Raw genomic sequence first — 16,089 nt, forward strand, 5'->3', positions numbered from 1 at the left:
ATGTTAGTGAACACATCATACTCTTCTGGATGCTGCTTTAATTTAAATCTTGGCAAAATCGAGATTCTCTATTGAACACCTTCATGCTAATTTTGGTGAGAGTACAATTAAGGTCTATACCAACTACTCTATTGATTCTTAAGAAGGGGATTTTAGCATGTTTATCTGTTTGGGCTAGAGAAACATTTCAACAACTTCCTGCAAACTAAGATAAAAAAAACAATGAATGAAAACTGCAAATAGAAATCTAGTAAGGCAATTCTATCCTGTAAGAAAACTCTTGTTTCTCAAATGTTTTCTACACTGACATTTTTTTAAAAAGATATGTTAACAGTTCTTCCACATTCGAACAGTGTATGAAACTCAACTTAAGATGTATATGTACGAAGAAAAGATTTGTATGTCCCAAACCATCCATTTGCATGGAAGTCTTGTCATTGCATTGCTTTGCTTTTTCCTGGCTTTGATTACCCGCCGGCCACTGACGGGCTGGGAGGCCCGGCTGCTCAGCGCTCCAGCTCCTCCATGACTTCCATGACGATCGTCCGGGGGCCTGTGAGAATCAGGTTGCTCACTGTCCGGTAGTCCACATGCAACACATTGAGCCCATTGACAGAGACGACAAACTGACAGACCTAAAGGAAAGATGGAAAGAAACAGCATCTATTACAGCTCCTGATTTTTCACAGACCTTTAATAAAAATAGTGTATAACTCTAACTGGTAACTTCATTCTTAAAATAGCCAACTGTACCCAGCTGACAACTCCAGTTCAATAATTTCTAAGGAGGCACACATTTTCTAGAAGGTAGTATAATGGGAAAAAAATATTTGCTTTAGAGTTTTACAAAATGAGGCTTAAATCCCAACTTAGAAACTTACTAGCTTAAGCCAGGTATATAAGTTTCTGAGCTTTATTTTCCTCAACTCTAAAATAGGAATGAATAACAATAGTAATACCTACCTTATAAGACTGTTGTACAAATTAAATGAGGTCAAGCATATAAAGCTTATACTACAGTGCTCCAAACTTGTACAGTGTTGAAGGCTGTTATTGTTCACATGGACTCAAAATATATGGAGACCCTCTGGCCCAGTGTTCCCTGAACAGTCCTCTTTTACACCTATTGTTCCTGCATGATTATTAATAGTTTAATAGTGCCTCCTTTCACTCGCCAAAGTATCCCAGTTGAGACCATAAATTCCATATTTTTCCCTACTTCTCGTCCTTATAAAAAGGGCTGAGGTCAATGAAGATTGGCCCTTCTCCTAAGTGAGTGTTGGTGAACCTGTGGTAGGAGAGACAATTCCAATACAATGAAAAGCATCATTCAGTCACTTGGTTATGAGCAGCCACTCTGGACATGTCACAGTGAGCTTGATATGGAGCTACAGCTACTGCCCCAAATGGAGGCATTTCTTTTGAGGATAGTGATGGCACCAGAGGCTGGCACAAATTAACAGATGGTAAATCTGTCGTATGCTTGAAGAGGTGGACATCAGACATGAGTGATTTATGTCACTCGTACAGAAAAATGGAGAGATGTACAGGTGTCAATGATAAGTACATCTAATCAGCAAAGTCACCAAACAGAATATAAATATGTAGGCATATGGTAGGTACTTGTGGTAAGCAAAATAACTCCCCTAAGCTTCAAAGATGTCCATGTCCTAATCCCTGGAACCTTGAATAGCTAACACGGCAATGGGGAATCATGGTTGCAGATGGAATTAGATTGCTAATTAGCTGGCTTAAACATAGGGAGATCATCCTGGATTATCTAGCTGGGCCCAAAGTAATAGGGACTTTGTAAGGGTCCTTCTAAGAAAGAGGCAAGGTCAAAGACAGAAGTAGGAGATGTGACAACAAAAATAAGAGGTTGAAGTGATTTGAGGAAGAGGCCAGGAGCCAAGGAATGCAGGCAGCCTCTAGAAACTGAAAAAAGCAAGCACATGAGAAACATTCTCCCCTCAGAACCTCTAGAAGGAATGCAGACCTGCTGACACCTTGATTTGAGGCTTCTGACCTCCGGGAACGGCAAGGTAATAAATTTGTGTGGTTTTAAACCACAAGAGTTTATTTGTTACAGCAACCGTAGGAAACTAATGACAGACTCAATAAATATTCAGCATTGAATGAATTGAATGACTAAACGTATAAGCAAAAAAGCGTAATTAGGATTGAGCCTGAAGGCTTTCTTGCTCCTTATAAATTATCTCTTTTCTTCTTAGGCAAAAAAGAAAATAAAGCAGGGCAGGGTGGCTCATTCCTGTAATCCCAGCACTTTGGGAGGCTGAGGTGGGATGATTGCTTGAGGCCAGGAGTTTGAGACCAGCCTGAGCAAGACTGAGACCCCATCTCTACAAAAAATAAAAAAATTAGCAGAGCATGGTGGTGCACATCTGTAGTCCCAGCTACTTGGGAGGCTGAGGCAGGATTGCTTGAGCCCAGGATTTTTTTTTTTTTTGAGACAGAGTCTTGCTTTGTTGCCCAGGCTAGAGTGAGTGCCGTGGCGTCAGTCTAGCTCACAGCAACCTCAAACTCCTGGGCTTAAGCGATCCTACTGCCTCAGCCTCCTGAGTAGCTGGGACTACAGGCATGTGCCACCATGCCCGGCTAATTTTTTTCTATATATATTTTAGTTGGCCAGATAATTTCTTTCTATTTTTTAGTAGAGACGGGGTCTCACTCGTGCTCAGGCTGGTCTTGAACTCCTGACCTCGAGCAATCCACCCACCTCAGCCTACCAGAGTGCTAGGATTACAGGCATGAGCCACCGCGCCCGGCTGAGCCCAGGATTTTGAGGTTGCTGTGAGCTATGACCAAGCCACTGCACTCCAGCCTGAGTGACAGAGCGAGACCATATCTCAAAAAGAAAAAAAAAGTTATTAATGGATACATCCGCTCCCAATTATTAGTTAATTTAGTGTTGAGGACTCAACCAAAGAATGTAGAAAATACTAAAACACTTTGGAAATCATTTCATTTTATTTTTTTTCTGAATGGGTGCTACCAAAATAAACACTGTAAGTCTAAAAATATCTATATACCATAATCGGACAGTATTAAAATGACAGCTCTGTAAATACAGGAAAAAAACTGGAATTTGGAATCCAAAAATATGGATTTAAGTCCTAGGCCCCTTTGCTAGAAGGCCTTAACCAAGTCATTTCTCCTGGTCTGTGTCTCAATGATATAAATGTCTCATTAATAAAACAGAGTTAGATAAAAATGCCTATCCTCAAAGTTTCAAATTAGATAAATTTAAAACCTCTTGGCAAATATCAAGCACTCCACCATTGCTGGGTTCTATTAATTTCTTTCCCTTTAAAAATACCCACTTCCTTCACAACTACATGCAAAACAAAATGAAAAGTGGACAATATAGTAGCAGAGTGGTTATTTGCACAAAAAACACTTGCTGTTATCATAAACCTCAATTTTTTCCACTCCCCAACGGCCATTATCAGGGTGTTTTCTCTATATAAGGAGATCACATGATCACTTTTTCTCCTTTCTTATTACCACAGATTTGTCCTCATGGATTCAGGCACATCTTATACAAAATCAGCACTTTTCAATCATGGTCGAGGTCATCGTCATAATCGAGGTCACATTAGCAGGACATAATCTATCCAGAACCAGGCCACAGTAATTTGCAGGACAAGTTAGCACTAATTTGATGTAGACACCAGCCTGTGCTTTGTTTATTCTGCTGATGTAGAATTATGAGCCAAAGAATGAGAAGAATTTTGCCCCCTCCTGACCCTGAGCTTTAGACTTTAGGCTCCAGCCCTTCTTTCCTCCAAGAGGATGAACAGCCTTTTTGTGTGGCCCAATGAGAGGGCTGGAATTACCAGGGGAGCACCTGCCCCAGGTGACCCTTCTCAGAGTCCCTGAGATGAGATGTGTCTCTGTGTCACTCAGAGATCACTTGCAGCATTTAGCCTTAGCCACAAGTGTGTGTTGTCTGTCCCACATAGTGTTTGTTTTACGTGACCAACATTTAGAAATTAGAAAATCTTCACATAAAAAAATCCACATTCTGGCCTCTTTGGGACAATCTGAAGATCTGATAACGCCAGGTCTGGGTGGCCACGTGACCATGTGTGAGCAGAGGCTGCCGTTTCTAAATGGGGCACATGTGCTCTTCTATGCCACAGTCCAGACAGCTCCCTATTTTTCTCATACCCACAGGACAGGCACGTGAGTTTGTGGTCCCTGATCTGGGGCTATCAGACAGAAAGAGCTGAAGACAGGGCAGGTTGAATCTTCAAGAACTAAAGGACCCCAATGTTCATCAACTGATGAAAAGAGAAATAAAGTGTGGTATATTTACACAGCGGAATATTATTCAGCAATAAACTGGAACCAACTATAAGCTATGATATGGAAGAGCCTTGAAACTGTGATGCTAAGTGAAAGAAGCCAGTCACAATAGACCGTATATTGTAAGAGCCCATTTATATGAAATGTCCAGAATAGACAAATCCACAGGGACAGAAAGTAGATTACTGGTTGTCTAGAGCTGGGAGCAGGTGTGATGGGGTGGGGTGTAGGCATGATTGCTAATGGGAATGGAATTTCTTTTCTGGGTGATGAAAATGTTCTAAAGCTGACTGCGGTGATGGTTACATAACTCGGTGAATATACTAAAAAACTACTGAATTGTACACTTTACATGAGTAAATTGTATGGTATGTGAACTGTATCTCCACAAAGCTTTTAGTAAACACAACAAAACAAAACAAAATTGAAAGGAAGAGGGGCCTGATGCCAGCAGTGGGGAGATCCTTGAAGACTGGAGGGAGAGGTTCCAGGGTTTGGTTCAAAGATGGGCTCCTGTGCACCTCTTGATTGCAGGGCTCCTAGAGATGACTGAACCTGCGATGGTAAAGGCTGTTTGCTCGGGAGAATGAGCATTTGCTGACCATTACTCAGCAGCTAGGCCCAGGTGTTCAGGGGTGGGAAAGGGGCAGCCAGCAGGGCCGGCTGAACAAGGACCAGTGGTCAGGGTCCTAACACTGGTCAGGGTCCATTTCACTGGGCTGCCTATAAGCCCTCAGATGGGGGCTGGGGTGGGGGTGGGGGATGGGCAAGGGGCACAAAAATGATCTGATGTTGCACCTGTCATCGACCTTGGTGAGTGGTGACTTGAGCAGAGGTTAGTTTCAGAAAAAGAAAAAAAGAAGGTCATTTATTATTTTTGTGTTGTACATGTGCACACACACATTTCTCAAATGTCAAGGTTTGTGACTGACTTACTCTTTCATAAAATAAGGCTGATTCAAGCCTACCCTAGGCGTAAAGACAGTCTCGCTCCCTTGCATTCCCGCATGCTCTCCCAAGTAGCACCAGCAAGAGCGGGGCCAGAGCGAGTACACCGTGCACCGCTCATATCCCACCATCCTTTTTACCTGTGCTGACCCTGAGCAAACCTCTGGGGGTATGGAGATCAGGTGAAGACACGGGGGTAATGGGGAAACAGACTAAGACATCTGGTACCAAATAGGGTGCAGAGAACTTAAAAAAAAAAAAAAGATTTAAATACCAGAGTCCTTGCCTTCGCGAAGCTGATGATTTAGTTTAGGAGGCACAGTATCACAGCAGGATCCTTTTCAAAGTAGCAGGCAACTTCTCAATAAATTCTGTCATTTATTGGAAACCCATTCTTTTCCAAGCACCAATCCATGTCCTTTACATACTTAATCAAAAATCCTCCTCAAAGCCATGTGGTGACACATCTGTTGGGTTTTGGCCATCCAGCTATCATTCTGCCACAATCGACTTGAATCATTTTTGAATATCACCTTTGTTCTACTGTGGGCAATCTGGATAGAAATGCCAACCAATATGCCCCCCGCCCCACTCATGGGGTCACCTGACCCAAGCTTTGCCACTCAGTGCTCTCTCCCGGACCACGGACTCTGGAGCTGAGTCACACATGACAGTAAGTGCATTTGCTGTGGTCCCCAGATCTGCCCTGGTTCCTGTCCTTTATCAAGCTTGGTTCTCTGGATCTGCCTTGATTCTTTTACATACTTGATATCCTTCCAATCAATTTATTTTTTTCTTATGACAGCTGGTTCTGCCACTGGCAACCCATGATCCCCAATGCAATCCTTATGAACAAACTAAATGTCAGAGAGGTTAAGTGATTTGCTCATGGTCACACCACCAAGTGCCACATCTGGAATTTGAACTCCATGTGACTCCACAGCCCTACATATATACAAATTTATAAAGTACAATATGTATATGCAAGTTCTGAGGAATGCAGAGAATAATGGAAGACAAATGTTTTTTTTCTTTATCTTTTAAACAGCCCTAGATCTACTCAAATATCTTACCATGTTGATGTTTAGGCAGTTTTAACTTCATAAGAAGGCTGTTATTCAGTTAAAGTTGGGTTGCTTTTTGTGTTGCTAAAAACCCTCAACAATATGTAAGCTTAGACACATTTCAAACTTTTTCCTTGAATAAGGCAAAAAACAAAAAATGCCTTCAAAACATGTATCGTGCTTATATTCAGGGCAGTATTTTTAGAGTTAGGCTGTTAGGAAAGACGTCATCTCTCCCTAAGTGGTATCAGCAACTGTTGCAACTGTTGTGGTTCCAGCAGTTCCAATGTCCTATTACTAAAAAGGTACAAAATGATCTAGAAATGCAGGTATTACTATGTAACATATTGCGTTATAATGGACTTTCAATTAGCATCTACGGTACACTATGTTTTGCAAATCAACACACATTATGAGTAACCACAGGAAGCACACAGCCTCGGGGGAAATTACTTCTCCTCTATATTAAAAAGCACACAGATATGTGACTACCACTGAGTGGGCCACCTTTGGAACATATTACCTTCTGCTTGGCATGGGGGCCTTAGATGCCACCTACCGATGGTAGCAAGAATTCAAATGAGGTTGTAACGCATTTCTTCTGCTTATAATTGTCAGATCTGTTTTCAAAGACTGCATCGCAATTTTCTCATTTCCCCCCTTCCTAGAAAAGGGATCAATCAGCTCACGTAGCTGCTCTATAACTCATCTCTCACAAGAATGTAGTAGCCTGACATTCACATGATGATGTACGGAGCACATTCTCTTCAATGGAAAGGAAGAACAAAACCTTTACAAGTCATATTGAGCCTTGGTAAGCAATGCCTCTGAGCAAGTGGGCAGTGGAGAAGAGTTCTATGAACCAAAGTTCGCCCTGTAAGAGTTAACAGGAAGACGGAGGCAGGACTCAGCACATTTCAGGGTGTGATCAGGTTGGGATAAATATCTAGGCTGAACTCCAGCCTTCCTCCTGATAGGAAGCCAAACCAACTAAAATCTTGCTTCTAATTCCTCTCCCTGTGCCAGTAGGGATGGCAGATATATGATGTATGATGATCCTCTGGACAGACTGAGTGCCCATGGGATTGTGCAATTGCACATTTGTTCTTATATGGCTGTAGTCCCACCACAATGATTCAATTGTTTCATCCAACGTGGGAGTGACGTTGGGAAGAAACGCTACATCTGTGATTGCATAAGCGTCTTCTCACTGCTGTGGAAACCTGTATGCACCGAGAAACTAGCATCCCTGGAATTGCCGCCTTCATGTGAATACCACCCTGACTTGTCTCTACTTTTTTCTTTCTGATTTTGAAGGACTAAAAAAGAATTTAAGGGGAAAGCTGCTTCAGACTGCCCCTGAAAACATTTATTTAGCAAGACAGAGACAGGAGTCAGAAGGAAGACAAAGGTAAGACAGACACATATAGATGCAGAAAATAATCAGGAAGAGCTGAGTCCTGGTTAGCCGGGCACGGAAGCCTGCCCCATTAAGTGATATAGAAAGCAGAAACAAGATGTTAAATAGCAAGCCACTATTAAAATTCTCAATCAAGCAGAACACTCAGATGTGTTCTGGAGATCATCCTGATCCAGCTCTTATTAAAAGTTGAACTTTTTTCTACAAATCCCTACCAGGTATCCAGCTCAACTTCTCTTGAATACGTCCTATGCCAGGAAATGCACCAATTGATGAGGAAGCCTTTTAGGGTCTAGTTCCATGTTAGAAGTTCTAGCTATGCATTCAGTCAGCATTATTTAAGCCATTTTCACTGCTCAGTTGCTTAAGTGAAAAACACACCCAAATATAAAAGGGTGGCTCTCAAACTGTAGTGTAAATATGCATCAACTTTGGAAGCTTGTTGGAAGTGTAAATTCTCATATCTAACTCATGACCTACCAAAGACTCTCTGGGGGTGCACCCCAAGAATGTATTTTCACTGAGCATATTAGGTGATTTTGATACAGCACTATGTTGAGAAACAGTGCTGTAGAGTATATGCCAGGATTTTTTCTATTAAAGGTTAGTTTAAATGTTCATTCCATACCTGCTAGTATTATAATAGTGAATTCTTTGACCATACGCGTTAACAGCCTCATTAAGAGAGAGGCTGACATTTCAGTTTTTATTAAAATTACTACTTGCCTGAAGTCTATTTAATTTTTAGAGCCAAATTTTGCTATCTTTTAGACTTTACCTAATAATAATAATGTATAAAATGTGTCAGTGTAGAACGATTATCAGAGATAATATCCAAGTTATCCAAAATACAACACTGAAAATAACAAAACCTGCTGCCACATTAGGCCACACATACCTTTATAGCTATTTGTGAGCCCACCATCATCTCCCAGTTATTGATGTGGCAAATTATTAATGATACCATGATCAGACTGACTGAGAATAAGGCTTAAGGTGTTTTGTCAGCCAAAACACCAAACAGAGGAAGGCTGAGAGTGAACTAGAGCAACAAAAGTCATGAGTAGATTAAGAAATATTCGAAAACTGTTGAAAGAGTTTAGAAAGGTTATATGTTGATTGCTCCTATTTCTTTAAACATTGCTCCAAATCATACATCTGGTTTTCATAATATGATATTAAAGACAGTGAAAGCAATGGCATACACGTTTACATAAAGCCCTATCTTCTTATGGATGGTTTGTTGTTTCTCCTCTCTGTTACCTACCCCTGTGGAAGTCTAGCCATTTGGTCCATGGCTTAGTCTGTTTGGGGTGCTACAGCAAATACCATACACTGAGTAGCTGATAAACAATAAATATTTATTTCTCCCATTTCTGGAGGCTGGAAAGTCCAAGATCAAGGCACTTACAGAAGAGGTGTCTGGTGAAAACCTACTTCCTTCTAGACCACAACTTCTAAGTTCTCATGTTGCAGAAGAGGCGAGGGGGGGGGGGTCTCTTTTTGGCTGCTTTTATAAGGGCAGTAATCCCATTCCTGAGGGCTCTGCCCCTGTGACCTAATCGTTTTTCAAAGGCCCCACCTCTTAATACCATCACCTTGGGGGTTAGGATTTGAGCATATGAATTCTGGGGGGGCACAAACATTCAGACCATAGCAGTCCCTATCCCCAGACCAATTCTTAGGTCACAACTTGCCAGTCAGCATGGGCAGTGCTGTAACAGCTATTAAGAACAACTAACTTTTTTCCAAAGCTCTTTACATGTGCAATTTCATTTCAAAATTCCCAACACACTCTATGAGTCAGAGACTACTTTTATTCCCATTTCACAATCGAGGGTATAGATTCAGAGAAGTAAAGTAACTGGCCCAGGTTCGTGAAGTTAGTCAGTGGTGAAGCCAGAATTCTGACTCCAAACTTGGACACTTAAGCCCTCGACTACGCTGCCTCCTGAGTAATGAATGGGTAATCAGCTCCCGTAAGCTTGGCAGAGACACCACGTGGATGAACACCCCGACCTGGTGTCTAAGCACCTCTTACACATGGTGAATTTCTCAAGGATACTGCATCTGATTTTTCCTTCTACCTTCCCTGCAAATGGAATAATGCTCACTTGATGAACATCATTATCACCACCATCATCATCACCATCATCTTTATCCAGGGAAGAAAATAACAGGAAAAGGGAAGGGGGCATTTTTTACAGTTTTAAAAATAACTCACGCTTCTCTTTACATCTGGGCCAGATCTCACAGAGGTATCTGTTGTCTTATCTTCAACCAGAGTTCAAATAACAAATAACCATGTTTATTACAACCTGGAGGAGAAGGAGGATGGTCCCTTTCACTGTTGGTAGCTCCTCTCTTCTGCTGGAATGACACCAGGAAATAATAATGAGGTGAAGATTAATGATTCATGGACAAAGAGTTCAAAGATTCCAGGAGGAGCGACTTAACACGAATGCAAGGTGTGCAATTACCCCTGGTGACAATGCTGCATGTCATTCAACCAGCAAGCGCCCCACCCCACACCACTTGTCACGGTGACTGGTTACATCACCTAATCTCTGCCTTTAACCAGCATTACCGATTCCACTCACATTCCTTTTTTTTGTTGTTTTTGCAATCTTTGCTTCATAATAGAAACAGGACAACAGAAGATTACATGAATTTACCATCTGTCTTCTGTAGGTGGGTGAGAAATTTGGCATCAGGTGATCCACACTGCATGGATATTACCACGCTCAGTGAAAGGCACCCTTCACTTGCCTATAAAGTTTGGCTTCTCCTCAGCAAAAATGAATTCCCTAAGAAGTTTATCTCCAGAGAGATTCTCATTCTCTTCTTCCTTCCTCCCTCCCCGATAAAGGGGTAAAGATAAGTGTAGGGTAATGAAAAAAAAAAACACTGGACCAGGAGTCCGGAGATAAGTTCCGATCTCAGCTCTGCACTCAATAAACTGAGTCATGCTACTTCTCTTCTCTAAGCATTTGTTCTCCATCTGATAAGTTGGGTGGGAAAAAGTTATATTTATTGGGAACTTTAAAGTATGTTTTGATTCTAAAATTCTATGTGAAAAAAAGAACTTGTACTTATTAGTGATTGAACAACATAGGGGTCTTGCTCTGTTGCCCAGGCTGTAGTGCAATGGCGCAATCATAGCTCACTGGGCTCAAGCAACCCTCCTGCCTCAGCATCCTGAGTAGCTGGGACTACAGGTGTGCACCATCAGGTCTGGCCAATTTTTGTTTGTTTGTTTATTTATTTATTTATTTATTTTTGCTATATTGTCTAGGCTGGTCTTGAATTCCTGGCCTCAAGCAAATCTCCCACCTCAGCCCCTTGAGTAGCTGGGATTACAGGTGCAAGCCACTGCACCCGTCTCATATTTACTATTAACAACAACTTCAGTTTACTGATTTCTTACATGCCAAGAACTAGGCCAGGTATTTGCTTATATTAAATTTGTAAAGGAGGCTGGGCACAGTGGCTCACACCTGTAATCCTAGTACCCTGGGAGGCCAAGGAGTGAGAATCACTTGAGTCCAGGAGTTCAAGCCTGAGGAAGAGCAAGACCTCATCTCTACAAAAAATAGAAAAATTAGCTGGGCATGGTGGTGCATGCCTGTAGTCTCAGCTACTTGGAAGGCTGAAGTAGGAGAATCACTTGAGCCCAGGAGGTTGCAATGAGCTATGATGACACCACTGCACTCTAGCCCAGGCAACAGAGTGACAGTCTGTCTCAAAAAAAAAAAAAAAAAAATTGTAAAGGAAACATTATTCTTCTTAGATATGTAAACAGATTCAGAACAGTACAAAGGAAAGAATATACGATGAAGAGTCTCTCTCATGCACTTATGTGTGTTAGGTGTATGAACAAACAAAAAAAAACTAAAGGACATATATATTACAAAGCTATATTCCATTAAGACAGTATAGTATTGGTATAGACAGATGAAAATCCAGAAACTAACCTCCACACATGGACACTTGACTTATGATAAAGGCACCAGTGCAGAAAAGAAGAACATTTTGTAATAATAAAAGGTTCACTTCACTCCATCAAGAAGATATAAAAATGGGAAAAATATATGCACCCAACAAAAGAGCCCTAAAATACATGAAGGAAAATTTATAGAATTTAAGGGATAAATAGGCAATTTGACAATAATAGTTGAGACCATTTGAACCCACTTTCAATAAAGGATAAAACAAATAGGCAAAAGATCACTCTAGATATACACAATATATGCACATACGTATGACCAGCAATTCTACTCCTAGATATATACTCAATACTATGAGTGCAGTATGATTAATTTATATAAACTTCAAAAGTAGACAACTAATCTAGGGTCTTAGAATTCCTTGTTAGTGGTTACACTAGCAGTGCACTTTGTAATAACTGGAATTGTGCTTAAATAATTTATACATTTTCCAAATAGTTCAATAAAAAATTATTTTAACTCCCGCCTTTACAATTTATTAGTTGTATGACTTTGGGCAGGTTGAAAATTCTCTGAGTTATAATTTACTCATCTGCAAAATGAAGACCAAGTTTATAATGAGGATCTAGTCTGAGTACTAATCCTACTGTTCAATACCAGTAAATGTCAAATAAATATTGGTTTTCCTCTTCCATCCTTCTTCCTGCACAATCTCTCTTCCCCTAAACAGCCCAGTGAATGCAGATTGTTAAAAGGAAGACAAACGATTGCATGGGTCCATATCTAGAAAAGCCAGTTTGGGTTCTGGTTTAGGAAATGGAAATAAATGTTGAATGATGGTGTTACTCATTCATATCAAAATGAAAAATTAAAATTAAAAAAAAAAAAAACAGTACAGGGTGATGAGAGTGAATTTACTCCAATCTAAGAGAACCCCATAAGGACAGAGAACCCAGAAGCCACTGTAAGCAACCAGTATAATTTTAAAGTAAACATTGAATTCTGTTGAGGAATCTCTGGTCCTGTTCATAAGGTATTCACATTAACAAAGTTGCTTCAGAAATGAAACAGCTGTACAGTGTAACTAGACTAATGGATGGTCCTTCACCAAAACGTCAGAGAAAAAAGGTTAGCCAAGATTTGCTACTAAGTAGGAATTCCTTACATATATAGAATATTTTACGTTTATAAAAACATTCACATTCAGCAAGGATACTACTTAGGAGTTTTGGATGCTGCTGTAATAAATAAGTTATGTGTTTGTGTCCAGTGCACACAGCCCTGACAACAGAACACTGTTCTTGGAAGAAAAAAAAAAAAAGTAGAAGAAAAATTGCAGCTGTATGTTCAGCTCCATAAATCTCTCCGCCAAGTATGCAACTGGCTGGAGTGACTATGTGGGAAGAGGCAGAGATCCAGTTCTTGGAGAAACATAGGATTTTCTCTCCAGAGAACGAGTCTTCCTCTCAGCTCTATGCATTTTAAGCATGCTATATGGCTATGTGGTATCCCCAAAGAACAGACTGTGCAATTAGCCCTGAAGGAAGGCCAACCATGTGTAAGAATGACTATTTTTCACAATAAAACAACAATAACCAAAGCATCACCAAAGCATTTTTGTTTCAAACTGAGAAATTCAAAGTGCCTGCTGGTCTCACACAGAATCTGCCCCCTTCCAGCCCCAATCCGCCAAAGGTCTGTTTCAGATCTAGGCTGACCTTTGATCTGCTCTGCTCAGCTGAGGTCAATCACAGGGGGATTGTGGTGCACTTACAGGAGGGGGAGGTGTGGGGAGCCCTGGTTCAGGCCATTGAACTTGGATTCCCAAAGTTAGGACAGAAACTCGCCTTCCTGGGATTCTCTCTAGAGATGTGGATTAGGCTGAATAGAGGATCTGTGACCAACTCTGATGGCTCATGTCAGCTTCCCACAGGGGGCTCATGACTGCTCTAGGAACACTTCTGAGGTCTGCTTTGCACTAGGAACGGATCTGGTAGTTTCCCAACGTTATAAGCAGTGTTCAGTTGCTGAAAAGAAACAACGTATGCACATCGTAACCACAAGATTCCATGGATTTCCTCTACTACTGAAGGAAAGGGACCTATCAGCTGAGAGCAAATGTTCACCCTTACATTCCTAAACCCCCATACAAAATTTGTTTACACTGTGGGGATACAGGAATTTCCTCAGAATTCCCTGTGATTGCAAATGGGGTGGAGGGTGGGTTCCAACAGCAGGAGACACCTTCTGAACACATACATCAACTCCGATATAAGCATAGTCAACTCCCACAGGACCTTATGGCCAAGAGGAAAGAGGTTCCATAGGTCAGACTCCCTCCCTGATCCCAAATTCTTTCCTCCTTAAGAACTTCTTACCTGGATACTGTTTGGCCTTAAAATGTTTATTATTAACCACTTAACACCAAGAAATGACTATACTTTTTTCTGGATTATGATAAAAATGCAAAATTAATACACCAAAGATTTCAAAAGACCAAGTACTAAATAAGATGAGTATAGTAAGGTTATTTATCAAGCAACTAATTGCATTATAACTTTGCTTTGGTAAATACAATGCCCTTTTTCATATATATTTCATTCATAAGGGGTGATCTAAGGTGTGTTGGTGACATTATCTAGCCTCTAAGGTGGGTCAATGTCTCCTTATTCTTCCTCCAAGGTGGCACTGCTTTGATCTGGGCTGGGAACAAAAAATATGTGTGAGTGGTGTGTGCGTGTGCATGTGCTTTGCAGAGACATACAGTTATGCCACTATCTTGGTAATGTTTTAGGGGGAAAAGTAAAAGGTTTATAAATAGGACTGAGCTCAGAGCAACCTCTTTTTGGGTGTGTTGAGATCTGGACTAAGAAACTTTCATCAGCCTTTGATGGATGTCCCCAGAGGAGGGAGCCAAGCAGCTGGTTTGTGCTTCAGAACCAGTACCGGCCATATTCGGGACCAAGCAAGCTGTGGGCCAGGGAACAGGGTTGCCAATCAGGCTACTCGGGATTGTCCCCGTTCAAGAACTTGAGAATACTCCACACTGATTTGGCTAAAGATTGGGAGAAAAGCCATATTAATTGCAGGTGGGGCCAGCATGCCACCTGGGTATCACCCTCAGGCACCTAGCATATCAGTCACAGAGAACTGTATGGATTTAGAGACTGGGGTCCCTCCAAATCTATATTCCCAGAGAACATTTGATCTCTGGCAGAGTAGGTAGCATATTTTGCCAATATTAGCTAGATGGAAAACTGAAGACCAGAAAAGTAAAATAATTTCAACACATTTGGGCCGGGCGCGGTGGCTCACGCCTGTAATCCTAGCACTCTGGGAGGCCGAGGCGGGTGGATTGCTCAAGGTCAGGAGTTCGAGACCAGCCTGAGCGAGACCCCGTCTCTACTAAAAATAGAAAGACATTATATGGACAACTAAAAATCTATATAGAAAAAATTAGCTGGGCATAGTGGCGCATGCCTGTAGTCCCAGCTACTCGGGAGGCTGAGGCAGTAGGATCGCTTAAGCCGAGGAGTCTGAGGTTGCTGTGAGCTAGGCTGACGCCACGGCACTCACTCTAGCCTGGGCAACAAAGTGAGACTCTGTCTCAACAAAAAAAAAAAAAAAAAAAAAAATAATTTCAACACATTTGAATGGCACTATGATATAATGGAAAGACCAATGTCTCTGGAGCCAGGCAGACCAGGGCTGGTTTGGCTTCTGGCTCTGCCACTTTAGTTAGTTGCACAATCAGAGGCTATGACTCAAACTCTTCCAGCCTCAACTATAAAATATAGCTAATATCCAGCTCATTGGGTTGTGACAAAGATTAGAGGAGATAATACATATTAAGCAACTAGCATAGTGCCCAGCACAATGTGCAACAAAAATTGGTTCCTTCCTCTCTCCATCCTGTAAAATACATACCAGACATTAAGTTGCAGTAAGTGGTCTACCCTCTAGGCTGGCTCCCACGTCTGTGAACGGTTACTTCAAATGCTAAACCACTAGATTCTTAGCCAGAACCAAACTCCTTTATTAAGGCTAATGCAAGAATGTGATTAATTTATAGGCAAACGCTGGAAAACTGACTTCCATTCTGAACATTCAAAAATGCTTCCAGGAAAGTTTCCCAGGCAGCCAGACTCAGCTTGGTCATATTTCTTCTATCTCTTATATAAAAGCTGAAATAGGCCATGTCATGTACACAACCAGGGTTTGCCATAACCAGTTCTTTTTAGAGGCTTAGAGAGAAAAGACTGAACAGGGGACTCTTCTCTTAAATATTTCATTCATTTTGGGCCCCTGACCCAAGGAGCCAGAGGGAGCAAGACAGAGATCGTGTCCACTTACAGAAACAACAGTGGTCGCAACCTCACTC

At 41.4% G+C, this 16,089-nt stretch overlaps 1 protein-coding gene across 2 annotated transcripts in view; it reads right to left on the minus strand.

The window, feature by feature from the left end:
* Positions 1 to 370: 370 nt before the first annotated feature.
* DEPTOR (DEP domain containing MTOR interacting protein) overlaps positions 371 to 16,089 on the minus strand; it is a 149,647-nt gene continuing 133,928 nt past the window's right edge. For both annotated transcript variants that reach the window (XM_069466042.1, XM_069466041.1), the window contains one exon: positions 371 to 635. In XM_069466042.1, the coding sequence (XP_069322143.1) occupies positions 507 to 635 (129 nt within the window). In that variant the 3' untranslated portion in view covers positions 371 to 506. The remainder of the gene's footprint in view (positions 636 to 16,089) is intronic.

Source organism: Eulemur rufifrons, chromosome 3, assembly GCF_041146395.1.
Source record: "Eulemur rufifrons isolate Redbay chromosome 3, OSU_ERuf_1, whole genome shotgun sequence".
Lineage (NCBI taxonomy): Eukaryota > Metazoa > Chordata > Mammalia > Primates > Lemuridae > Eulemur > Eulemur rufifrons.